Source organism: Gracilinanus agilis, chromosome 2 (genome assembly GCF_016433145.1).
Source record: "Gracilinanus agilis isolate LMUSP501 chromosome 2, AgileGrace, whole genome shotgun sequence".
Taxonomy (NCBI): Eukaryota; Metazoa; Chordata; class Mammalia; order Didelphimorphia; family Didelphidae; genus Gracilinanus; species Gracilinanus agilis.
In genome coordinates, this window is record NC_058131.1 from 638543889 (window position 1) to 638571607 (window position 27719).

At 36.5% G+C, this 27719-nt stretch overlaps 1 protein-coding gene across 1 annotated transcript in view; it reads right to left on the minus strand.

Moving 5' to 3' along the window:
* CPXM2 (carboxypeptidase X, M14 family member 2) overlaps window positions 1-27498 on the minus strand; it is a 210541-nt gene extending 183043 nt beyond the window's left edge. Inside the window, exon 1 of the mRNA XM_044662618.1 lies at window positions 27087-27498. Within this exon, the coding sequence (XP_044518553.1) occupies window positions 27087-27405 (319 nt within the window). The 5' untranslated portion in view covers window positions 27406-27498. The remainder of the gene's footprint in view (window positions 1-27086) is intronic.
* Between the last annotated feature and the right edge of the window lie 221 nt (window positions 27499-27719).

Here is a 27719-nt window from a genome sequence, read left to right on the forward strand (position 1 = left end):
TTGGTTCCATCCTTTGCAAAATAAAAGACAAGAAATAACTGACACATGATTGTGATACACATAAACAAAAAGGTCGCTCATGAAGGTACTTGCTGATATCTCTTGCAGATGATGGAACAGGGAAATTTGATGATGAAATTGACAACAGCCTGAAAATCAAAGTAACACATGCTATAATTTGGTGTCTTCAATGGAAAGGTGGGAATAGCATAAAAACAGTGGGGAAATGTTGGAAAATGTAGTTTGGGATGAGGAAATTAAAGAAGATAGCATTTTTTGGATTCTTCAAAAGTCTCATGCCTATAGTTTTTTTGATACCCAAATATGAAGGTTTTGGACAGAGGAAAAGAAAGAGAGACAGACAGACAGACAGACAGACAGACAGACAGACAGACTTCTCCTTGGGAATAGCTGGCTTCTGATGGAGGAATCTTTTCAGATAAGTAGTCTGGGTATTGACAGATTATCAACTATTTAAAGAAAAGGTCAAAAAGAGTACTAAATTAGAAGAAAGGCTAAAGATATAGTGTACTATTCCAAACCTCCAATCCAACTTATTTAAGAGAAGGCTATTATTTTAGGACATGCAACTGGAAAATCTGATAAACATATTCCTGATATTCTGAAAGTTATGTTGAAGAATAATCATTTTTCCAAATATGGAAACTTGGTCCACTTCCCCATAATTTCTCATTTATATGTACAGTATGATTTCTGTGTATAGGTGTGATAATGAGCATTTTCACCTATCCTTTTCAGTGGCTGTCCTTCACACTTGGATTATCTTCCCTCCTTACATCCAATCTTGGCTTCTTTCAAGTCTCAGACAAATCTCATTTTTGCAAGATGCCTTTCTTATTCCCTTAACGACTTCCTTCTGAGATTAACTCTAATATTACCTCTAAAATATATATACATGCAAATATTCTATGTTATACATAATATATACATATGTTATATTTATTTAATTTGTGATGTAAATATAATTACAAAAAACCAGAGGAAAACATCAAATAACTTATTGAAAAAACAACTGACCCATAAAACAGGTCTAGGAGAGACAATTTGAAAATTATTGGATTACATGAAAGCCATGATGAAGAAAAAACCTTGGATGTCATATTACAAGAAATTATCAAATAAAACTGCCCAGTAAGCCTTGAACAAGCCTTGGAAAGAATTCACAGATTTACTCCAGAAATTCTCAATTGACAACTTCCAGGAATGTGATAACCAAATTCAAGAGTCACCAAGCCAAGGAAAAAATACTTCAAAAGGCCAGAAAGAAACCATTCAAATACCATGGAACTACAATCAAGATCACTCAGGATCTAGCAACTTCTACATTAAAGTATCATAAGGCATGGAATATGATATTCAGAGAGGCAAAAGATTTGGGTTTACAGCCCAGAGTCACCTATCCAGCAAAACTTACTATACTCTTTCAGGGGAAAAAATGGTCATTCAATAAGATAGAAGATTTCCAAGCACGCTTGAGGAATAAGCCAGATCTAAACAAAAAAATTTGAAGGCCAAATATGAGACACAAGAGAATCCCAGAAAGATAAATAAGAAAGAGAAAATTTAAGGGACTCATTAAAGTAAAAATATTTATATGTCTACATGGAAAGAGGATTTCTATAATTCTTAAAAATTACTCTCAGTAGTAAAGAAGATAGAAGCCATTAACTCAGAATAGGGGTGGAAAAGTAAGCTGATTATGATAATATGATATATATGATGATATATGATGATATGATATATATGCATATGAATAACATGTAAAAAATTGATCAAAGGTTGAAAGAGAGGGTTGCACTGAGAGAAAAGGGAAGGGAGAGATAGATTTGGGTAAATTACATAATATAAAGAGGTGAAAAAAATCAATACAGAGAGGAGAGGATAAAGGTGATAATGGGAAATGCTTAAACTTTACTTTCTTTGTAACTAGCTGTGAGAGGAAAAAATGAGTACACAGAATTCTATCTTACCCTACAGAGAAGTAAAAGGGGAACAAGATAAGGGAAACAGGAGGTAATTGAAGGGAGGGGAAACTGGAGGGGTGATATAAAGCAATATACTGGTAAGAAGGAATAGAGCAGGATCTAAAGAGGATAATAAGATGGAGGACAATACACAGTTAGTAATCATAATGCTCAAAGTGAATGGAATGTACTCACCCATTAAATGGAAGTGGATAGCAAAGTGGATTAATAATCAGAATCCTACTATATATTGTTTACAAGAAACACATTTGAGGTAGGGTGATACACATAGATTCAAGGTAAAAGACTGGAGCAGAATATGTTATGCATCATCTAAGGTAAAAAAAGCAGGAGTTGCAATCATGATACCAGACAAAGCCAAAGTAGAAATTGATTAGATTAAAAGAAGTAAGGAAGGAAACTACATGTTGTTAAAATGTACTATGAACAATGAAATAATAACATTATTAAACATCTATGCACCAAATGGTATAGCATATAGATTTCTAAAGGAAAAATTGAAGGAGCTCAAGGAGAAAATAGATAGTAAGGTCATATTAGTGGGGAATCTTAACCTTCCCCTCTCAGAACTAGATAAATCTAACCAAAAATAAATAGGAAAGAAGGGAAGTAAACGAAATACTAGAAATATTAGATTTAATAGATATCTAGAGAAACTGAACAGGAATAAAAAGGAATATCCCTTCTTCTCAGCATTACATGGTACATATATGATCAACCATATACTAGGGCATAGAAATATTGCAAAAAAAATGCAGAAAAGCAGAAATAATAAATGTGACTTTTTTAGATCATAATGTGGTAAAAATTTTAATTAACAAGGGTCCATTGAAAGGCAAATTTAAAGTTACTTTGAAATTAAATAATGTAATTCTTCAAAACAGGTGAGTCAAAGAGAAATCATAGAAACAATTACAGATTTCATTAAAGAGAATGACAATGAGGAGACATCATACCAAAAACTATGGGATAGAGCCAAGGCAGTACTCAGGGGAAAATTTATATCTCTGTGGGACTATACCTACAAAACAGAGAGGGAAGAAATCAATGAATTGGAATTATAACTTAAAAAATTAGATAAAGAAGAAATTAAAAATCCCCAGATAAAAACTAAATTGGAAATCCTAAAATTAAAGGAGAAATTAATCAAATTTAAAGTAAAATAACTATTGAACTAATAAATAAGACTAGAAGATGGTACTCTGAAAATACAAATAAAATAGATGAAGTACTAGTCAACTTAATAAAAAAATGGAGAAAATTAAATTAACAGTATCACAGATGAAAGGGGCAATCTCACCTCTAATAAAAAGGAAATTAAGACAATTATTAAGAACTACTTTGTTCAATTAAATGGCAATAAATATGACAATCTAGGTGAAATGGGTAAATATTTATAAAACTACAAATAAGCATAAATTAACAAAAGAGGAAAAGGAATTCTTAAACAATTCCATTTCAGAAAAAGAAATTGAACAAGCCATCAAGGAACTTCCTAAGAAAAAATACCCAGGGTCAGATGGATTCACAAGTGAATTCTCTCAAACATTCAGAGAACAACTAATCCCAATACTATACAACTTATTTGACAAAATAAAGAAGTTTTAATTTCTTTTATGGTACAAATAAAGTACTGATTACAAAGCCAGGGAGACCAAAAACAGAGAAAGAAAACTACAGACCAATCTCCCTAATGAACATAGATGCAAAAATCTTAAATAGAATACTAGCAAAGAGACTCCAGCAAGTAATTAAGAAGATCATCCACCATGATCAGGTGGGATTTATACCAGGAATGCAAGGTTGGTTCAACATTAGGAAAACCATCCACATAATTGACCATATCAACAGTCTAACAAACAAAAATCACATGATTATCTCAATAGATGCAAAAAAAGGCTTTGACAAAATACAACACCCATTCCTACTGAAAACACTAGAAAGTATAGGAATAGAAGGGTCATTCCTCAAAATAATAAACAGTATGTATTTAAAACCATCAACAAGTATTATCTGCAATAGATACAAGTTGGAAGTTTTCCCAATAAGATCAGGAGTGAAACAAGGATGCCCGTTATCACCTCTTTTTCGAAGAGCCCGCTTTTCACTCGGTGAGTCTCTGGAGGTGGGAAATGAAATGAAAATGAGCCAGAATGCAAGTGGAATTGCAGAGCCTGTTCTCTGTTGCCATCTGCTGATTTTTATTTTTATACCCTTTTTTTCCTTTATGATCTTATACACATTTTGGTTTTCCCATACATTCAAAATCACATATTAACTTTTGAAACATCATATGATTGACATTTACTAATTATCTTACTGTGGTTAAACAAAGAAGCAAGCTTGTCAAGAATTATTCATTACGGAATGATTCAGTTGGAACTTATTATTTTCAGTCATCCATAAGGTACAAGAACATAATTTCCTAGCTAAGCATAATAGTTAATTATGTTTTAACTAATCAAATCATGCATATTGTTACTTTATACTATTCATACCTATCATTAATCAAGAAGATAGTTATGGTAGTTGATCACATCAAATAAGATACAATAATATCAGTATGGTCCAACTTTTGCTCCCATTATATTCTTTCATTTTTCACTATTTTTTAAAAAAAGTATGTTTGCTGTTCTTTCTGCCACAGCATCAATAAAAATGCAGCTCTGGAAGGGTCATTCTGTGCTAATTAGTCATTCCCCTGTTTTCCTTGTCTTTCACTGTTTCCTTGGCCTGTGGGAGTTTGGGAACAAACCCAGGCCAGGTACATTCTTGCTTGGGAATTTAGAAATTTGCACTAACTCATTAACTGCTGATTTTTTGCTGGGCTGATTCTAGGGGAAGTTTCTGTACTATGGGGGGTTTTTAGGGGTTTATTTTGGGATAGTGGGTAGTCTGTGACTGTGGTTGTTCTTGCCATGAACTTGTATTATTTTCTGTGTCTCCCTGGGGCTGAATAAGGATACTGATTGCATTAGTTTCAATGCAAGTGAATGTCACTGTAAAAAGAATCACATAGGGTAAACTGAGTGTGGAATTTCTATTTCCTGACAACCTGCTGTGCTGGATTGTCAGAGCTGGTGACTAGCTGTGCTGAACGTCACGGGTTTGATGGCTTCCTGCACTCTTTTATTCAATATTGTATTAGAAAAGCTAGCAGTAGCTATTAGAGAAGAAAAAGAAATTGAAGGTATTAAAGTAAGCAACAAGGAGACTAAACTATTACTCTTTGCAGATGATATGATGGTAACGTAAAGAATCCCAAAAAATCAACTAAAAGAGTAGTGGAAATAATTAACAACTTTAGTAAAGTTGCAGGGTACAAGATAAACCCACATAAATTATCAGCATTTCTAAATATTTCCAACAAAACTTAGCAGCAAGAGTTAGAAAGAGAAACTCCATTTAAAATCATTCTAGACAATATAAAATGTTTTAGAATCTATCTACCAAAACAAACACAGGAAATATATGAACACAACTACAAAACATTTTTCACACAATTAAAACTAGATCCAAGCAATTGGAAAAACATCAATTGCTCCTGGGTAGGACAAGCTAATATAATAAAAATGACAATCCTATCCAAATTAATTTGCTTATTCAGTGCCATACCTATCAAACTACCAAAAAACTTTTTATAGAATTAGAAAAATTATAACAAAGTTCATCTGGAAGAACAAAAGATCAAGAATATCAAGGAAAATAATGAAAAAATGTGAAGGATGGGGACCTAAAAGTACCAGACTTTAAACTATTATAAAGCAATGGTCATCAAAACAATATGGTACTTAACATGACAGCAAAGGAAAGTAATAAATGTTGGAGGGGATGTGGCAAAATTGGGACATTAATGCATTGCTGGTGGAGTTGTGAATTGATCCAGCCATTCTGGATGGCACTTTGGAACTATGCCCAGAGTGCTAAAAGAATGCCTGCTCTTTGATCCAGCCATACAATTGCTAGGTTTATACCCCAAAGAGATCATAGGGAAAAAGACCTGTACAAAAATATTTATTGCCTTGCTCTTTGTGGTGGCAAAAAATGGAAAATGAGGGTATGCCCTTCAATTGGGGAATGGCTGAACAAACTGTGGCATCTGCTGGTGCTGGAATACTACTGTTCTCAAAGGAATAATGAACTGGAGGAATTCCATGTGAACTGGAAAGACCTCCAGGAATTGATGCAGAGTGAAAGGAACAGAACCAAGAGAACAATATACACAGAGACGGATATACTGTGGTAAAATCCAATGTAATGGACTTCTCTACTAGCAGCAATGCCATGATCCAGGACAACTCTGAGGGAATTATGAGAAAGAATGCTATTCACTTTCAGAGGAAGAACTGTGGGAGTAGAAACACAGAAGAAAAACAACTGCCTAATCACATGAGTTTATGGGGATATGATTGGAGATACTGACTCTAAACAAACACCCTAGAGCAATGATGAGCAAACTACAGACCACGGGCCAAATTTGGCCCCCTGAAATGTTCTGTTGGGGGCATGACATTATTCCTAATCTGACAAATGCAATGAGTAGGATACAATACAATGAAACTTCAAAAGAGTTGCCTTAGAAACAGACTGACAGATGAGGATTTCCTTTCCTTTGGCCCCCTCTTTAAAAAGTTTCTCTATCACTGCCCTAGAGCAAATATCAGTAATATGGAAATAGGTCTTGATCAATGACACATGTAAAACACAGTGGAATTGTATGTCAGCTATGGGAAGGGATCAGGGGAGGGAAGGAATAGAACATGAACCCTGTAACCATGGAAAAATGCTCTAAATTAATTAATTAATTAAAAATGAAAAATAAAAAAAACAGTATGGTGCTGGCGAAGAAACAGAAGGGTGGATCAATGGAATAGGCTAGTATCAGTAAGCTAATGTTCAAAAAATCCAAAGAACCCAGCTTTTAGGACAAGAACTCACTCTTTGGCAAAAACTACTAGGAAAATTGGAAAACAGTATGGGGAAAATTAGGTTTAGATCAACATCTTGCACCCTATACCAAGATAAATTCAAAATGATTGTTACTTAAAGAGTGAAACCATAAATAAATTAGGTGAAAATAGAATACTATACCTGTGAGATGTATGGGAAAGAAAGGAATTTAACACCAAGCAAGAGATAGAGAACATTACAAGATGTAAAATAGTTTTGATTATATTAAATTAAAAAGGTTTTGTGCTAACAAAACCAATGCAACCACAATTAGAAGGAAAACAACAAACTTAGAGAGCATTTTCATAACAAAACTCTCTGACAAAGGTTTAATTTCCCAAAAATATAAGAAACTAAGTCAAATCTACAAAAAATGAAGCCATTCCACAATCGACAAATGGTCAAGGGACACAAATAGGCATTTTTCAGATGAAGAAATCAAAACTATCAATAATCACATGAAAAAGTGTTCTAAATCATTCCTGATTAGAGAAATGCAAATTAAAACAACTCTGAAGTAGCACCTCCCATCTAGCAGATTGGCCAAAATGATAGCAAAGAAAAGCAATAAATATTGGAGAGGATGTGGTAAAATTGGGGCACTAATACACTGCTGGTGGAGTTGTTAATTGGTCCAAACATTATGGAGGGCAATTTGTAACTATGCACAAAGGACTTTAAATGAATGCCTACCCTTTGATCCAGCCATACCACTTCTAGGTTTGTACCGCAAATAGATAATAAGGAAAAAGACTTGTACAAAAATATTCATAGCTGCGCTCTTTGTGGTGGCAAGAAAAATTGGAAAATGAGGAGGTGTCCATCGATTGGAGAATGGCTGAATGAATTGTGGTATATGTTGGTGATGGAATATTATTGTGCTGAAAGGAATAAAGAAATGGAGGAATTCCATGTGAACTGAAATGACCTCCAGGAATTGATGCAGAGCCCAAAGAGTAGAACCATTTTACATAGAGACTGATATATTATGGCACAATCAAATGTAAAGGACTTTTCCATCAGTAGTGTAAAATTGGAATTTGGGAGATGCCATTTAAAAGTGTATATATATATATATATTTTTCCCCCCTATGGACATGTGGGAACTATCAAACTACATTTCCCGTGGTCCAACAGTTTCCAGTTCTGGTTCTTTGGGTGTGGGGACACCTGAGTCACCACGCAGAGGACAGTTTAAATGGGAGGAGAATCCGAAAGGAAGCTTTTTTTAGCTACCTGAGTGCAAGAAGGTACGAAAGGTAAAAATGGCTAAGGCAAGAGTTTGAATACTTACAGGAGCATGGTCTAATGATTTTACCAGCATGGCCATGGCTTTAATTAAACTATTAATTTCTATTATTATATCAGTCTTTATTATTTTTAATCGTAACAGTAGCAATGCAATGACCCAGGACAATCCAGAGGAACTTAAAGAGAAAGAATGCTATCCACATCCAGAGAAAGAACTGTGGAACCAGAAATGCATTAGAAAAATATATGATTGACCACGAAGTGTAAAAGGAATGTGATTAGGAGATTAGGATTTTGATGTTAAAGAATTGCTCTACTGCGAATATGAATAACATGGAAATGGGTTTTGAACAATGATACATGTATGACCCAGTGGAACTGCTTGTTGGGAGGGGAGAGGAGAAAGTAGGATGGGAGGATCATGAATCATGTAAGCATGGAAAATATTCTAAATAAAAAAAAAAAGAAAAGAAAAAAATCACTGCATGAGTTAAAATTTTCAACCACCACAGCAGAAAAGAATTCTGTTTACAAGCAAGTATGTTCAAACAACAACTCTTTTTGGTGCCTGGCCTGCCACCCCCCTCCAACTCAGTGACAACACAGTACCAAAGACAAAATAGCTGTGGGATTGGAAATAATTCTGGGCTCAGGCACACAAACAAACAAGGCAAATTACCCACCTGCAAAAGTCCCTGAAATCAAGAGTGTGGGACTGGATGGATAAGTAGGGACTTATTCAAATGCAGAAACTTCTACACAGGCAAAAGGGAGATGATAAACATTTTGTGTTCATAAGCAGGCATCATCCCAACAGAACAAGAGGAGCTAGATCTTAAAAACTACATGAAGCACCATAGCCCTAAACTCAACAAAACAGAATGCTTTTTAGTCCCATGTTACATTATCTATAGTTTTGTGGGATTTTTTTTATTTATTAAGAATATTTTTCCATGCTTACATGATTCATGATTTTTCCCACCCTTCTCCCCTCCCCACTACCAGAGCTGACAAGCAATTCCACTGAGTTATACATGAACATTGTTCAAAACCTATTCCCATGTTATTCATATTTGCAACAGAATGAACTTTTAACATCAAAACCCCAATCACATTCCCATCAAATCAAGTGGTTGATCATATGTTTCTCTTCTGTGTTTTTGCTCCCATGGCTCTTTCTTTGGATATGGATAACATTCTTTCCCATAAGGTAAGATTCTATTTTAAAAGGGAAGTGGAAGGGAAGAGGATGGGTGAATTATACACCTATATCTCCCTCCTCTTCTCCACCACAACTTACAGTAAAATTATATATAGATATAGATATAGATAGATAGATAAATAGATAGATGGATAGATAGATAGATAGATAGATAGATAGATAGATAGATAGATAGATAGATAGATAGATAGATAGATATCAATGAGCATGACTCTAAAGAAGATTCAACATGATTTGTTTGGATACTATAGGTGCCCAGTGGGTAGCTACTACATTCTCCACTCAGGATTATAAATTGAGGGTAGCTTTCCATTGCTATCTGAAATTGCATTCCTAGATTGTCCATTGATATTTCTCAGCCAGACTTTAATTAGATTTTAGAAGTAGCTATTTACTATGGTAGTATAACTGGAAAGAAGCATTTTTCTACCCAAAAGTCTAAGATATACTCTTCCACTACTACAAAGAGGGCCCATGAGCAAGTGGGCTCAAGCTTAGAGAGCATTCATGGAAAATGGAAGTGCTTTTGCTAGTGGTCTCAAAATGTTCCCTCTAAGCATGAAGCAGCTCTTCTGTAGGATTCTTGGCAGAACCTTGAATCTACTTTTCCTCATGCTGACCAGTTTATCCTTGTTTCCCAATGCAGATTCTTCTGTCAGCTGTTGTCCACAGAAATACAGCTAGCATGCTAGTGTGGTGATAGTGTTCAGTTTTTTCGGTTGTATACATCTCTGTGACCCCATGAGGAGTTTTCTTGGCAAAGATACTTATGTATGAAGGAAATTATCCAAGGAATATTGATCCTGAGCACAAAGTCTAAGCTGTGGTCCCCCCTGGTGTCAGCATGAGAGTCAGTAAATAGGGTGGGGGACAACAAGGCAGAGCCACTGTTGTGGTGGACTTCTCTAGTGAAGGGAGAAGAGCCAGCAGAATGTCACCACACCAGCATGACCTATGAAAGTGAGTGGGCTAGGAAGATTCTTAAACCTGGATGCGGAGTTCTATGGGGCTCTTTACTTCTGCTCTTGAACAGATTGACACCCTGGGCTGGTGCTTGACAAGGAACAACAACACAGCATGGAGGTGACCACAATGGGCTGAAATCCGAAATCTGATTTTACCTAAAAGTAAATTTCTCTCTCTCCTCTCTGTCTGTCTGTCTATGTCCCTCTTCCCCCCCCTCTTCTTTCTCGCTCTCTTTTTATTAATAATTGCTTCTAACTCTAGTGATGAGTCTCCAGACTCCTTTAATTTAATCCTGGAATGGTTTGTCATTTCCTTCTTCGGATCATTTTACATATGAGGAAACCAAGGCAAACATGGTTTAACGGCTTGTACTCAAAAGGTTTACATATAAAAATCAGAACATGCAACATGGATAGAAGAAGGTAGCCTTTAATTAGAGAGTACTAATAGTTTGGAGGAATGAGAAGGCAGCAGTGCTTTCCCCCATTTTCATGTAATAACAAGCTTCAGAAAAATCCAAATTTTCTCCCTCCCTACCTTTTATGCCCCTTTTCTGGAGATGGTAAGCAATTTGATCTGGGTTATACATGTACTATCATGCAAAACATACTTCCATATTGGTCATTGTTGTAAAAGAATACTCATATACATCCAAAACACCTATATAAAAACACGAACAAATTAGAGTGAAATAGTATCCTTTGATCCACATTCCAAATCCAAAAATTCTTTCTCTAAAGGAGGATAGTATTCTGTGTGAAATGAATTTTAAAATTAGGGACACTAAGACATGGAAGTGAGGAAGGAAAGTAAGGTATGTGCAGGAGGAAAGCAGGGCAAAGACACTGGGCTAGGAGATGGCCATGAACATCATTATTTTTTTTTTTGGTAATACTTTAATATTTGCAAAGCATTTTACTTGTGATTTCACTGTATCCTCACAATAAACTTGTGAGGTTGGGACTACTATTTCTCTTTTTAAAATGAAGAAACCAAAGCTGACAGAGGCTTAATAGGGACACAGAGATAGTATCTGAGGAAGAATTCAAATTCAGGTCTTCTTGACTCCAAGTCCTGTACTCTATTTACTATGCCACCTAGTTATCAATATGCATGCTAGTAGCTAATAATAAATGCTTGTTGATCAATTGATGGATGGTGGCATCCTGCCTCTCCTTTAATATCATCTCCTCCAGAGAGGTTTTACTTATCTTCTCCCTCCTCAAACAGAAGTTACTTAACTCTCATCTATGTTCAAAATACGCTGTATTTAATATGCATTTCTTAATATATATTATAATATATTTATTCATTTATGCTCCATGAGGACAAACTATATCCTGTTTTTGTTCTAGCACCCAGAAATCTGTTTGGCACAATGGTGATTGGCACTTAATATTTGAATGACTGAATGCTTTGGTACTGTCAACAATTTAATTGTCCAAGGAGAGTATTAGAAATAAACAAAAAAGAATTTTAATTATGTAAAAGGTCAAAATCCTGACTTGGAGAATGACATGAACCATAAACAGAGTCAAGGAATTTTAAAGTTATTGGGAACAACATTGGTTATCTAGTCCAACCCACACCTGAACAAGAAACCCTTCTACAAGACACCCAACAAATAGTCACATTGACTTTGCTTTCAGACCACCAGTAAATTGGAGCCTGCTACATTCACAGTTAGTCCATTCCATTTCTAATGTGGAAGTTTATCATTATATTGAGACAAAATCTGTGTTTCTTTAGCTCTCGCCCAAAATTTTTCTTGCTACAGGACCGAAGCAGAAGAAGTCTAATTTAACTAAATGATATAATATTTGCAAATCTATTAGCACAGTGCCTGGCACATAGCTGGTGCTTAATACATGTTTATTCCCTCCCTTTCCCCAATCTGTCATTCATATGACATCTGTTCAGATAAGTGACATGGTCATCATATTCACCATTCCCACTGTCGCCAAGCCTTTTCTTTTCCATAATAATAATCCTGATTCTAACAACTGTTCCTCATAGGGCAGGACCCTGCCACCTCCTTTTTCTCCTCCTCTGGACACGGTTGGGCTCATCAATGTTATTTTTAAAATATAGTATATAGAATAGCACACAATACCCCTGATTTGCTCCAACCAAGGCTATGGATAGACTAATAATCACTTTACTAGTCCTGGACATTTTACTTCTTCTAACCAATCCTGAGATTACATTAGCTTTTAAGAGCTTCCACAGCACACTGTAATCTAGCCACATCTCATTCATCATGTCCTTGACAAGTTTATCTTGTAAATCCATGCATATGATTTTTCACGTATCGCTACAAATGACATCCTTTTAAGATTTAGCTCATTGTTTTAGCCTGTCAAGATATTTGTGGACCCCGACTCTGCTATCCAAAGCATTTGCTTTTCTTTCTACCTTTGTGTCATTAGCTAATTTGGTAAGGATGCTATCTCTGCTTTTAATCTTTTCACCCAGAAATACCAGCATTAGATTTGCTTCTTAAGTTGATCAGGGAAAAAGGAAAAGAATATATACATTCTAAAATACTTATAGCAGCTCTCTATGTTCTGGCAAAAAAACCTGGAAATCGAAAGAATGCCCATCAATGTGGATATAGTTTAAAAAGTTGTGGCATACTTATATGCTGTAAGAAATGATGACCAGGTTTTTTTAAAAGCATAGAAAGAGCTATATGGAATTATAAAGAATGAAATTAGCAGATCCAAGAGAACATTATATAAAACAACATAATTTACTGTTTGAAGAATGACATGTTTATGCCTACCTCCAGAGAAAGAACTGATAAATAGAAATAAGTAAGACATAGCTTTATATATACACATATATCTTTTTGTCAAGTGATAACTTCTCTAATGAGGAGCGAAGGAAGGAGGTATTTTAATGTAAGAAAAATTCAGTGAATCCATTTTTAATAAGAAAACAGAGCCCCAAACATACTGTCTTTGACCTCTTCACTTATTATATTCTTCTAAGCAATAACTGATCTATTAACCTCTAGTCTTCGGGTCTGGTTATTCATCCAGTTCAGTCATCAGAATGCCCTGCTTTTTAATATGTAGCTCAGTGCCAAAGAAGCCCATGAGGATGGTGTTGTTCTAATTTGTCCTAGTCTTCCTTTAAATCTCCAGGTCAATCCAAATGACCTCACAGATATCCAAAGTTGGGTGTAGTCCATTGAGATTTGCAGCTAGAATTTTCTATCTTAAAATTAACCAAAAAAAAAATGAACAAGTAAGGAAATCAGAGGAAATAACTTTATGATCTGACAAATTGTGAAACTTCTATACTGTAGTGTTTTTTGCATTATAAAACACTTGTCTTACCGCAGAGGTAATGAAAGCATCATTTAAGAATTTCAGAAGAGCAGCGAGATAGAAAACATTGGATTTGGAGTCAGGAGACTTGGGTTAAAATTCTAGCTGTTTCTATTTTAAGACTTTGAGTAAAATACTTTATCTTTCTGTACTTCAGTTTTCTCATATGTAAAAAAAGGAGGTCAGTCTAGATAATTTCTAAGGTCTTTTCTAGTTCTCAATCCTACTAATTCATCAATGTAAGTATTCTCCTAACCAATACGGATTTAAATGTCCATACTCAATCATAGATGGTTTCATGAGTTACTATGCCAAAAGCATGAATTATTTGATTGCTAAAGCAATGACTATATCTGTATTTGGTTAGATATCTAAATCCTTTCCATCTGGAAAGGCCTGTGAGTTAATTATTTCCCTATTTCACAAATGAAATTCAAAGAAGTTACATGACTTGGACATAGTTGCTAAACTAATAAGTTCAGAGGCAGGATTGTTGCCCAGGTCTTATGATTCCAAGACTCATGCTTTTGCCACTATTTCAAATTGCTTCATGCCATGATATGTCAACATAGCTCCATTTATGATACAATTAGCTCACTTTCCTATAGCCTATTCATGCTGCAGTCAAAAAATTATTCCTGAACTATGACTTTCTACATAAAATAACCAAGAGAATTATGATGTGGTATGAGTGATATCCATAACTCAAATGCATCCCTACAATATAGATGACACAATGAGGAAGAAACACTTTGTATGTAGCCATATTGGTATCTGCAGTCCCTGCAACTAGATTCAAATCCCTGTTTCTCATGGCAGACATAAAAAAATCTAGAAACCTGGACTCTAGTCTTGGATCCACCTCTAACCTGCTGTGTGACCTCAAGAAACACAAGTACCGCACAACTATCTATTAAGGACTGTGAGCAGAATTCAGTGTTAGGACTAAGGGAGACACAAAATTAGACATGGCTATGTTTTCTGCCCACAAAGACCTTATACTATAGCAAAGAGAAAATCCTCAGTGTTGACAGAAAGTTGAGAATTAAAGGATAGCTATAACTCCATGCATGTAGCTAGGTGGTGCAATAAAGAACTGGACCTTGGGTCAGGAAGACTTGAGTTTTAGTCTTAGGTCTTAGGTGCTTACTAGCTGTGTAACTCCGGACTAGTCATTCAATTTCCCGTTGTCTTAATCCACTAGAGAAGGAAATGGCAAACCATCTGAGTATCTTTGCCAAGAAAACCCCATAGAGCGCCCTGGCATTGTGCTATCATCCATGGAGTCATGAAGAGTTGGACACAACTGAACAAACGAACAACAAGGGCTCCACTAGGCAAAGAAAATGTCTTCACTTACATTATCTGGAAAAATGAAGTGGCTGGATCAGATGAGCACTAAATTTCCTTCTTGGTCTGACATTCTCCAAAAGGGAATAAAAAATATTATGAAAGATTTCAAGATGATAGACCAGGGGTTCCCAAACTTTTTTGGCCTACTGCCCCCTTTCCAGAAAAAATATTACTTAGTGCCCCCTGGAAATTATGAAACTATTGAACTCAGAATAGAATGTAATACAAAAAAAAGTGTGGCCATCACCAGCTCCCTGGATTGCTGCAGCACCCTCCAGGGGGCAGTAGCACCCACTTTGGGAATCACTGTGATAGAATATTAGACCTTGTTGAAGGAGCTAAAAGAAAACTTTGGTTTGTGGAGGGCAGTAAGGAGGCACAATAGCAGTTTTGGACTATTTTAAATGATGTTTTAAGGAAGGGTGACAAGACTTGTTCTGCTCAGCTTCCAATGATAGAGCCAGGAATAATAACAAGAAATAACAGGGAGGCAGATTTAAATGTAAGATATTCAAAAATGGAACAGCCTGCCTCAGAAAGCAGAAGATCCTCCCTCACTAGAAATTGTCAAAGAAATGCTACATGGTTACTTCTGTATTATGTTATCGAAGAAATCCTTAATTTGGTCTGGGTTAGTCTCAATGGCCTTTGAGATTCCTTTCAAATCTGAAAGTCTGGGTTTCTAATTAAATATAAGTTAGAGTGGAACATGGAAAAAGTGAAATTATTTGCTTTGGGAGTCCTGATCTCAAGTGTGCTCCAGTAGATGAAGCTTCTGAGATTAAAAAGGAAATGCCCATGGTTACAACAATGGAATTAACTCTGCTACTGTGAAAAATAAACTGCTAAAGTTGAGCTACAGTCCCTGGGCATGCGTCTGGATAATTTAGCCAAAAAATGCCAAATAGTTCTTTGGATTCTCAGAAGACATTGCCCATGAGACTCACACATTCCTCTTCAGTAAAGAAAATCTCAACTGGCTGGACATAATAATATAGGGTTTTTCCCAGCAACTTCAGCTAAGGAAACTTTCCCTCCCACTTTGAACCATTGCCAATGCAATTCCAGACTACACTGGAAGTCATCCTGATTTAAGAAAGTTTAAAGATAATCCTGGTTTAAGAGGAATTATCTTCTTAGAAGCTATTTAAAGACAAGTACAATTACACACCAACTAAAGGGAAAGGGTTTCTGCCATTTTATGCGCAGTGGTTCCTGGGAACATGATATATGTATAGCCTGTGACACCCAAAAGCCATTTGTCTGTCATCCAATTCTACTTTCAACAAACAGGTTGTCGTAATACTCTCCAAAGATATTAACACAAGAAAGGGAGCCTGGCAATATTTTGGATTTGCTGGAACTAAAATACATGATCCTTTGATACCTGGCATAAGAAGGGATAATACTTTTATACAAAACTTTGTTGATTATTTTGTTTGGTTTTAGTATTGACGTTTTTATGGATAAGGGGAAATCATTTTTTTTAATTTTAAACCCTTAACTTCTGTGTATTGACTTATAGGTGGAAGCTTGGTAAGGGTAGGCAATGGGGGTCAAGTGACTTGCCCAGGGTCACACAGCTGGGAAGTGTCTGAGGCTGGATTTGAACCTAGGACCTCCTGTCTCTAGGCCTGGCTCTCAATCCACTGAGCTACCCAGCTGCCCCCGGGGGAAATCATTTTTGAGACTAACACTATTATGCTTAATAATGGTTCAGAGTGCAAAATGATTCCATAGAAACTTCTAGAATCACAGATTGTTAGAGCAAGAAGGGCCCTTAAGAGATAATCTAGTTCAACCCTCTCATTTTATAGATGAAGAAACTAATATGAAGAAACAAGGGAAGTAACCTGCCCAGAGTCACAAAGTGAATCAATGGGGGAGCTAGAACTAGAATTTAGTTCTATTTTTATGCTCTTTCCAGCTATAAAATTCTGCATTTGAATCTGCTATTGAGATCTGAATCTACTGTCGCAATACTTAAACCTTATTCTCATTGGCTCAGAGAGGGGACCAGACTCACTGGGGTATAGAATCCTTTCTTACCCTAAAGAGAAGTAGAAGGGGAATAAGAAAGCTGGTGGTAGGGAGGGGAGTGATATAAAAGAGAAGAAATTTGGGGAGAGGGTGATTACAAAAAATTTAAAACTACCATAATGAGGAGCTTCAGAAAAATCTAACTGGAGGTAGAATTCAAAATAGAAATTTGGAAATCACTAAAAGATACTCACAGCATGATACTAGACCCTATACGATTTAGATAAGGAACAATCTTTACCCTCATAGAAAGGAACATGATATTAATGTAGAAAAATATAAAATATAATAAGCTAGGCTAAGAGCATTAAAGAGGTGAACCCTTAATGTGAACCTTCACAATTGAGACTGGAGTGGAATAGGAACTCATGGAGGGATCTGGGGAAAGTTTGATGAAGGAGTCAGTAATTGAGTCAGGATTTAAAAGGAGAGAAAGCAAATGTTCACGGAGTAGCAAACTGTTAAATTCACAATAAATAATTTTGAACCATTAAAATTGATTTTTAACTAATCATAGAAGTATCATGTGGCCTTTATTATGAGCTGTGGTCTATTAAAATGTTAGTGGTGTTTTGAGGTCCAAAAGTTCCATAAATAGACAACTGTGTGGTCTTTTGCTACTCTTTCCAAACAAGCTGAGAATTAACTTCCCACTCACCATTAAAGTGTCCAATAAATATAATGAAATAATGTCTCATTGGTCTGGAAGATTAGCAAATGGAATGTTCTGGTTAATCGAGTACCATTATCTGAGGCATACACGGATATGAATTTTCAACAACTTGGAATAAAATACTTAATATTAAGAAAACTTATTATCAGTACTGAACCATTTTGATTTCTAATACTGCTCTGTAATATATTTTTCACTTCTTTTTCCTTATTCCTTTGCCCTGAAAATCAGGAATGCCCTCACATTCCTTGCCACAGAACATCCTATAAAGCTGAGACAATTAGAATTGAGAACCTAAGATTCCTCTTTTCTGATCAGGTAGGGACTGGAAAATATTAGCCAACCTCTTCATTAGTAAGGATCACGAATTAGAGATGTCTTGGGTTGTGCAGGGGAAGAACTGAATAACAAGATTTCAGAATTATATTGAAACGATTCAAGAAACTGAATGAATTTTCTTTAATCACCAAAAAAGATCAAGGACTAATTAATGCATTGATTATTACTAGCACAATCCACAGACTTATTTTTCTTATCCAAAACCCAGTCTCTGAATTTTTACTTATCAAAATATTAATATTACGCAGCAGGACTTAGGGTCACCATTAACTCAACCACTATTTATTGAACTTCATATGTAAATAAATATATATGTACGTATACATATATTTCCCTTTACTAATCTGTTGATTATAGAATTTTATAGAATTATAATTATAAATTATAATGATTATAGATTATAGAATAATTATAGATTTAAAGGTAAAGAGGACTTTAGAAATCATCTAGCCTAACTCTTCCATTGAAAGAGATAGGGAACTGAAGCCTGGAAAGTTTAAGTGATCTGCCCAAGATCACACATCAAGGAAGTAGCTGAACCAGGACTAAAAAACTCTTCAATTCCAAAGCTAGAGTTCTTTCTAGTATACTAGTTTGGAAATCACTTTCCTAAAAACATTAAAATGTCCTTGCCAGTAGAAATCCAGAAGAAAACATGTGATTTATCACTTGTTTATATGGGTACATGATTTAAGGTTTTGGTTTTAAAGGGTTTCTCTATTACAAAAATTAATAATATGAAAATGGGTTCGAGTGATAATATATATGTATAACCCAGTGGAATTGCATGTCGACTCCAGGAGAGGGTAGGGATAGGGGGAGGGAGAAAACATGAATCATGTAACCATGGATTATTTTTAATTAAAAGAAAAAAAAGAAAAAATGTCCTTGCCTAGGGGCAGCTAGGTAGCACAGTGGATAGAGTGCCAGAGCTGGAGTCTGGGGGATGTAGGTTCAAACCTGGTCTCAGATGCTTTCTAGCTGTGTGACCCTGGGCAAGTCCTTTAACCCCAATGGCCTAGCCCCTGCCATTCTCCTCTCTTAGAATTGAAACTAAAACAGAAGTTAATGGCTATAAAAAATGTTCTTATCTACCTAGCAAGTAGATAGAGCAAGTGCAGGTAAAGAAACAAAGAGACTGAGAGAGAAAATTGCCTGAAGTTACACTGCTAAATAGTAGGGTATGGACTTGATACAAAGTCTAATGACTAAGAGAGTAGGGCTAACATTTTATAATAGCATAGACTAAGATTCTATCACTTCATAAAATAGAAAGGATTTTATTTTTTAAATTCAATTTTGTTTTTCCAATTACGTGTAATGATAATTTTCATCATAGGTTTTCCAAAATTTTAAGATCTGAATGATCTTCCTCTCTCTTTTCCCTCCTTTCCACCACTCAGAGATGGTAAGCAATTTGATCTGGATCAGATATGTATTATCATGCAAAACACACTTCCACATTGGTCACTGTTACAAGAGCAAACATACAAAACCCAAACCCCAAATAAATCCATAAATACATTGATGTGAAAGATAGTAGGTTTTGATCCACATACATCTGACTCCAACAGTTCTTCCTCTAAAGGAGGATAGCATTCCCCATCACAAGTCCTTTAGAACTGTCCCAGATCATGGCATTGCTGAGAGTAGCCAAGTTGTCACAGTTGATCACCATATAATATTGCTGTTACTTTGTACAGTGTTCTCCCAGTTCTACTTATTTCATTCTGCATCTGTTCATGTGGTTCTTTCCAGCTTTATCTGAAGTCATTTTGCTTATCATTTTTTATAGCACAATAATATTCCATCACTACCATATACCACAATTTGCTAAGCCATTCCCCAACTGATAGATATCTCCTCTATTTCCAATTTTTTGCCACCAGAAAAAGAGCTGCTATAAATATTTTTTGTACAAGTATGTCCTTTCCCCTTTTTTATTATCTTTTTGGGATATGGACCAGGAGAGGTATTACAGGATCTAATGTTATGCTAAATTTTACGGCCCTTTGTGCATAGTTTCAAATGCCCTCCAGAAAGTTGGATCAGTTTACAACTCCACCAATAATGCATTAGTGTCCCCAATTTTGCTACATTCCCTTTAACATTTATCACTTTCCTTTACACTTTCCTTATTGACAATATTGGCCAATCTGAAAGATATGAAAGGATACTTTAGCATTGTTTTAATTTGCATTTCTTTAAATAAGAATGATTTAGAACATTTTTTCATATGATTATTGAAACTTTGATTTCTTCATCTGAAAATTGCTTGTTCATATCATTTGATCATTTGTCAGTTAGGGAATGGATGATATAAAAGATTTTAGAGGTCACCTAATATGCTCTCCTTCCTCACATAGAAATTTCATCAATGATTTTACATATACATATGTGTACATATATATCCATGAAATATGATTGTCCTCTTTCCAGTGACAAAGTACTCACTCCAATTTAACCTTTTTGTAGCTTATTTGTACATAGTTGTTAGCAGTGTTTCCTCCCTTATTAGATTATTAATTCCTTAACAGCAGGAACTGCCTTTTATCTTCCTTTGTATTTCCAGTGCTCAGCATCTCACCATAGAATTGAGCAATGAGATTTCCTGTTGCTTCTGGTAATTGGTTTTATAACTCAAGTCTAATTCTTCTGTCACATGACACCCTCTTCTTCAAAAATATGAACAATTATCATATCTCCCATATTCTTTTTTTCAAACTAAATATTCCTTACGTTTTCTACTGTTCTTCATTTGGTAATTTTGTATCTCTTCATCATCCTCTGTGTACTATAATCTTTCTGCTTTCATTCTCTGATATGGATCTGTGGACAAAATGTGATATTCCAGATTTCATGTGACCAGTTTAGAGACCATACAAAGAGGAGACATGAAAGTTGACTCCAAATATTCAAAGGGCTGTCATGTGGGAGGGATGATGCTTGAACCCCCAATGGGCACAACTAGGCAGCAAGAAGAAGGTATATAGAGGCAAATTTCAGTTTGATAGAAAGGAAAAAAAAATAGCTCTTAGAGCAGTCTGAAAATGTCTTACCTGTAAAAATACTTGCTGATTGGAATGGAAATTATTAAACATGTAGGCTTTGCAATCTTCCCAACACTACCTATGACTGATTAGGGCCTGACTTGATAGTTAAGAGCTCCCTCTCAGTGAAGGAATTCAAGAAAAGTCTGGATGATCATTCTCATAGAGTCTGTAGAGCAGACTCATATATCAAGCAGAGAACTGGACAAGATGACAAACCCTTCCATCTCCAGGATTTTATTATTATACTATTTGGGCTGGCACTTAAATAATGCAGAAAAATAGCAGATAAATTTAGTGCTCTCCATGTATAGTCCTTCCCTTCCTTCAACAATCATTTAATAGACTACTTCCTCCAAAAAGTCTTCTTTGATCCTCCAACACAAAACTACCCCTCCCTTCTTAAAATTTTGGTAGCTTTTTGCTTGTATTTCTTTTGTTCTTATTTCATTGTCCCTTGTATGTTAGTTATTTGTGATATCATTTTGCTATAACAGACAGTAAACTCCTTGATATAAGTATTCTGCTTATCAGCACAGTACTTTGAGGACAGTGATGACTTAACAAGTATTTATGAAATGAATTGTCTCTCCCAGGGGGACTCTGTGTGGATATTCTACTACTCTCTTCAAATCCTCACTGCTTCAGCACAGGGCTAAACGAATAAATATTTGTTAATTTAAACATGGTGTTGTACAAAGAATGCTGTTTGGAATCAGAAGACCTTAGTTTGCATCTTGGCTTTGCAAGACACTAAATTTCTCAGGACCCTGAATTCTTAAGTTTCTTTACAATGCAAGGATTAGACTAGATGATCTCAGTTCTACCCAGGTGACCTCTCCAATTAAAGATACCTTTTACTTCTAACTATATCATCCACTAAACATGAAAGCTTTGGATTTTCTCCAACTCTCCCAGTGATACAAGTAATTAAATCAGTGTCACTTTCTCTGATCTTACTATATATACCAAACATATTCCCTGGATACATAAATCTGAGATCCTGTTTTTTTTCAAATCTCTCTTACCCACAAAACAACCTATGCAGCCTCAGTTGCTTTTCTACCAACTTACATACAATGTTTGAAAAAGATTGTGACTCCCTCTTAAGGTTTGGGGTTTTGCTGTCATTTTTTTTCATGTGGGACTTTTGCCTGATATTCTTTCATGATCAAATTTTAAACTGAGTAAAGTATCTTTCATGCCTAGGATAGGGGCAGAAACAGTAGAGAAAATAGCTTTGTCTCAGCTTTGCCACTAATATACTTTGCTACCAGAGAGTTACTTACCCAATTTAGATCTCAGTTCTCAGATTTGCAAAATGAGGGGGTCGAATTAGATCTTTTTCTGCTAGAAAATTCTACAATTCTGAAAATACATTAAAAACCAAGAGTGAAAAAAAAAACAAAAAAACCCTCTCTTATATCATATGATACAGTCCCCTTCCCCTAAAGCAGGGGTCGGTAATGTATGGCTCTTAAGCCATATCTGGCTCTTTTGAAGGCCAGATATGGCTCTTTCTGCAGGAGCCATAAAGTCAATTTTTTTTCAGGCACTGTTCAGGAGCGCACACTGTGAGCACTGTACAGCTCTCGCGAAATTACATTTTAAAAAATGTGACGTTTATGGCTCTCACAGCCAAAAAGGTTGCCGACCCCTGCCCTAGAGGAAATAGTTTGGAGAGTGGAAAGAAATTCCAAGATGGAAGAAGAGCACAGCAATAGCTAGTGATGAGTCTACGTGTATTCTCTCTGAACACCAAAGAAGCTCTACCAATTGAACACTGTGTTCATCCTTATCTAGCCAACTTATGAGTAACATATTCAAAGATATCTGGATCTGCTTATTCTAGATCAGAACATTTGTAAAAAACACCAGCTCCCTTCATCATTCTATATATAAGATAATGTCAGGCCCAACTATGAGGGGCCACTTAGAATTAACCTAACTTTTGGAAAAGGCTGATTTTCCAAATGGTGATTATATGTGCTGCTTCATTTTGAAAGTCTAGAATAAGATTGATACCTGCCTTAAGGATCATGTGAAGGAAATGGGGGTATTTGGCCTGGAGAAGATTTAATAGTCCTTCTTGGGTTCTCCTTTAACTTGATCTTATAAGATGGATTCCCAGAGAGCTGCTACCTCAGGTTCTAAGGAACTTAGCAGGTCCAAGATCCTAATGTTATATATTATTCACAAGTCCCTAACAGCGTGCTTCCTAAAGCTAGGTAGGGCTGTGGACAGAGCTGAAGTTCTATACCTGAAGTCAACAAAAAGCTGAGTTGAAATCCCATCTAATACTTACTAGTTGTGTGACTCTGGCCAAATCATTTAACTTCTGTCTGCCTCAGTTTCCTCATCTGTGAAATAGAGATAATAAAAGCACCTACTTCCTCAGGTTGTTGTCAGGATAAAAATGAGATAATATTTGTAATTTTACAAATGCATCTTAAAAACCTTAAAATGCTATTCATCCTAACTGAGAGTGGGTCACTCAGGACATTCTCAGTGACATTACTCTCTTTGGGATCATTCAAGGAACTTGTTCACACTTCAATGATGGGGTAACCTGGTGGGACTGAATTTTTAGTTTGTTTAACTCTTTCTGTAATTAAATCCTAGTCTTTCAAGGACCAACTCCTTTATAAGTTTCTCCCCAATAAACATTTGCTGTAAAAAACTCTGTCATATCATATGATACATTCTTGTAAGACTGGGCCCCTTCCCCGAGACGGAAAAGTTTAAGGGCAGGGAAAAGAGTCTCAAGGTGGTGCAAATCAACAAGTGTACATTTTGACAAAGTCTGTTTATAAACAATCTAGAAATTAACATTCTCTGGTGGAAATGTAGGACTGCCATTGCTAGGAGGTCCGAGATTATATTTGCTTCCAAATGGTTAAAGATTTATCAAGCAGAATTATTTTACAAAATATTCATAGGTTATCACCTACTAATGCTTGCAAAATCTTTTTACAACCTCCCCCAAAATAAAGGATGGGAAAAGAAACCCAGTTCCTGAAAAGATGGATAGAAAGTTTACAAGGCTAGAGAAAAAGAGGCATTAGAAAGCTACATAGAGCTAGAAGAGCATGAATTCAGTTAAGTAGCTCTTACAAAAGAGAAAGGGCTGAACTCTGTGAGTAAAGATGTTTGTATTTTTCTTCACAAAATATTGGGGCAGGTTCTGTGTTGCTGCACAAACTACAAATCTCAGGCAACAATTCTAAATCTCCCCCCCTTCTCTGGGTTCCCACATTGTAGCCTGAAACATTTTTGTTTTCAGCAATGGAAAATATATTCACCTTCCTTTAAAAAATAAAGTTACTTTGTCTTTATAAATAACATTAAAAACAGATCTTTGCAGATCTGGATGCATTTTCTAGAAATGCAGTTGGAAGAAGACAACTGAAGGAGGTGGGAATATTCCTATCAAACAAAGAAAAATAGACATAACCCTAAGGTTTTACAAGTATGCTATCTTTGATTGGAGGCTCAGAACTTAAAAGAATAGAATTACATATACCTTGATAGAACTTCTCAGAGGAGAAAATGAATATTAATTTATACACTGAAACAAGTACAGGCAATGAGTCATTAGGAGGAAGAAGTGAACAAAAGGAAGTGTTTCAACAACCCTGCTCACCTTCCAGGTGACACTCTATCACTTACCACTTACCACTTACCAAGAGAAACCCAGGTGAAAAGACATAATAGTTATGGTCAATGAAGGGCTGTGATATAGAAGACTCCAGAGATCATGGAGTCTGATCAGTACCTGAGCAGGAGTCCTTTCTATTACATCTACAACAAATGTTCAAAGGAACACTGTTTTGACACCTAGGAATAAGGAAAACACTGCCTAGGGCAATCTACCTTTTGGCCATCTCTAATTGTTATGAAGATATCTCATATTGGAAAGAATTTTATCTCTCTGCATTCCCCCCCTCCCCCCCCATTGCCCCTAGCTTTGCCTTGTGGGGACAGGTGGAACAAATCTAAGCACTCTTCCATGACAACTCCTCAAATACTTAAAGACAAATTTTATGTACCTATCATGTCTTCATTTCTCCAGACTAAGTATCCTTTGTACTTCAGCCAATCCTAGGATATTATTTCAAGGACCTTTGAGATTCTGGTTGCCCTCTTCTGGACTCATTCCAGTTCATCAATGTCCTTCCTAAAAGGTGCCCCCTTAGCTCAGAACTTCATATTTCAGATGTGGTCTACCCTCCCTACTTACCCCCCCCCCCCCCACACACACACACTATTTTATAGAATAAAGAACTGAGGCAGAGAGGTTAGGTGCATAGCTATTAAGTGCATAAGGCAGGAGTAGAACTCAGCACTTCTTGTCAAGGCATTGGACATTTGGACTCTCACCTTCCTTGTTCTAGACACTATGCTTCTATTTTTCAGTCATTTTGACCATGCTGGTTTCTTCCTGACCCATTGGAATATTTAGGGCAAAAATACTTGAAGTGATTTGCCCTCAACTTCTCCAGTTCATTTTACAAATAAAGAAACTGAGGCAAACAGCATTAACTGACTTCCAGGGTCACACAACTAGTAGTGTCTAAGGTCACATTGAACCTGGGATGATGAATTTTGCTGGCTTCAGGAAGGGTGCCCTATCCACTGAGCAACCTAGCTGCCCTATGCTTTTTATTAGTGCTGCCTAAATATCTAGTTTACACCATTAATTTTCTTTTCTCTCTTGTTGACAATTATTCCCATACCCACTATCCCCTAGGAAATAGAATCTGTAACACATTAAAATATGCCTATTTGTTACATTAAGTAATTTGATCTTCACAAAAATCCGAAGAGGTAGGAAACATATTCATAATTCACAGATGAAAAAGCTGAAGGTCATAGTGGTTAAATGAATTGTCTGAGATCATAAAATCTTAGTAAGTAGTAGAGCTCATGCTCTTTATTCCAAGTCAAGGCTGGGTTGTTTCTACAGCCAGAATATTGTCTCACTCATGAGAGAAACATACTAATAGCAAGTTGCCTAATTAATAACAGTATTTATATAGCACTTAAAGGTTTGCAAAGCACTTTACAAATATTTTCCTATTTGAACCCTGGGAGGTAGATACTATTATAATCCATATCCTTCCTACTTACTCCCCCCCCACCCCCCACCCCCCCACACTATTTTATAGAATAAAGAACTGAGGCAGAGAGGTTAGGTGCATAGCTATTAAGTGCATAAGGCAGGAGTAGAACTCAGCACTTCTTGACTCCAGGCCTAGGATTCTATCCATTGTTTCACTTAGTTGCCTTAATGAACTCAGGATGAAAATCTTTATGGTCATGAGCCCTAAGATCCCTAACACTTCATCTTGGTTTATTCCTTTTATTACTTAAGAAATTTTCATATGACTCACTGGAATTAAAATGAACATTCCCAATGGGGGGAAGGGAGAAGGGAAAAGGCTTCAAAAGTGATTAGCTCAATAAAACTTCAAGGTTCTTTTTCCTGGGAAGCCTTTCTAGTGGAATCAAAGAGTAACTCCTTCCAAACAAATATGAAATTCACTCAAGACAAAACTATCATTTGGCAAGCAATAGCATAGTCTCTCCTGGGGCGTTTTGAAACTCTGGTATCTAGGAACGCAGTTCTTCTATTGTACTTTGCAGCTTAAAAGTCCCAAAATAAGAGGGAAAGAAAACATTTGCTGAAATCAAGGGGTCAGGTTTAATTGCTGGATTTCTTTTGAATCTCCGGTGAGATCTGATGGTGGTGGGAGAAAAATACCAAGAAACTTCCTCGAAGTTTAATGGTTAGAAGCAAGATCCCGTCAGCATCCTTCCCCTAACTCCTTGTCATTAGTTGTTTAGGCTCAGAGGAAAATAGAGCTTGCAGGAGCTGGAGGAGGGAAAGGAGAAAGTTACCTGGAGGCGTCTCGAGCATCAGTTTTTCTTTCTTTGCTTTCTTCGGCTTTAGGTCTTTCTTGGCTGGTTTGAATTTAGGGGTCTGCCTCCTCTCTTCAGGGCGCCCCAGTTCCTCCATTTCCTCTCTGGGCTGCTCTGTGGCAGTCTCCTCCTCGGGCTCCGGGAAGGCATAGTAATGACCCCGATTCAGGATCTCTTGAATGTAATAATCCTGATCTTCCAGGGTTCGCCCCTGAGCCCCTTCCCCGATGAAAGTCAGGCTCAATACCCAGAGGACAACCACCAGAGGAGATGCCCAAGCGCCCCTTGCCCTCATCATCCTCAAACTTCCCTTCTCTCTCCCCAAACTCCCTTAAAAAGGCAAAGCACAGCAAACCAAAACTTGCCTGATGCCCCCAGCAGCCCACCCTGATCCCACACTCTGCGGGCAGGGAGCGAGGGGCACCAGACTGCCTTGGGAGCCAGGGAAGCCCAAGCTCGCGGCGCGAGGGACGCACTGGGAGCTGGGTCCCGCCAGGGACCAAGGCTCCCTCCCACCCTACCGCCCTGGGACAAGTTTGCGCCAAAGAAGAAGTGAAGAAAGTTGTGAGCCGGACAGCGGGCGGGGGCTGGCTGGGACTAAGAAGGAGTCCG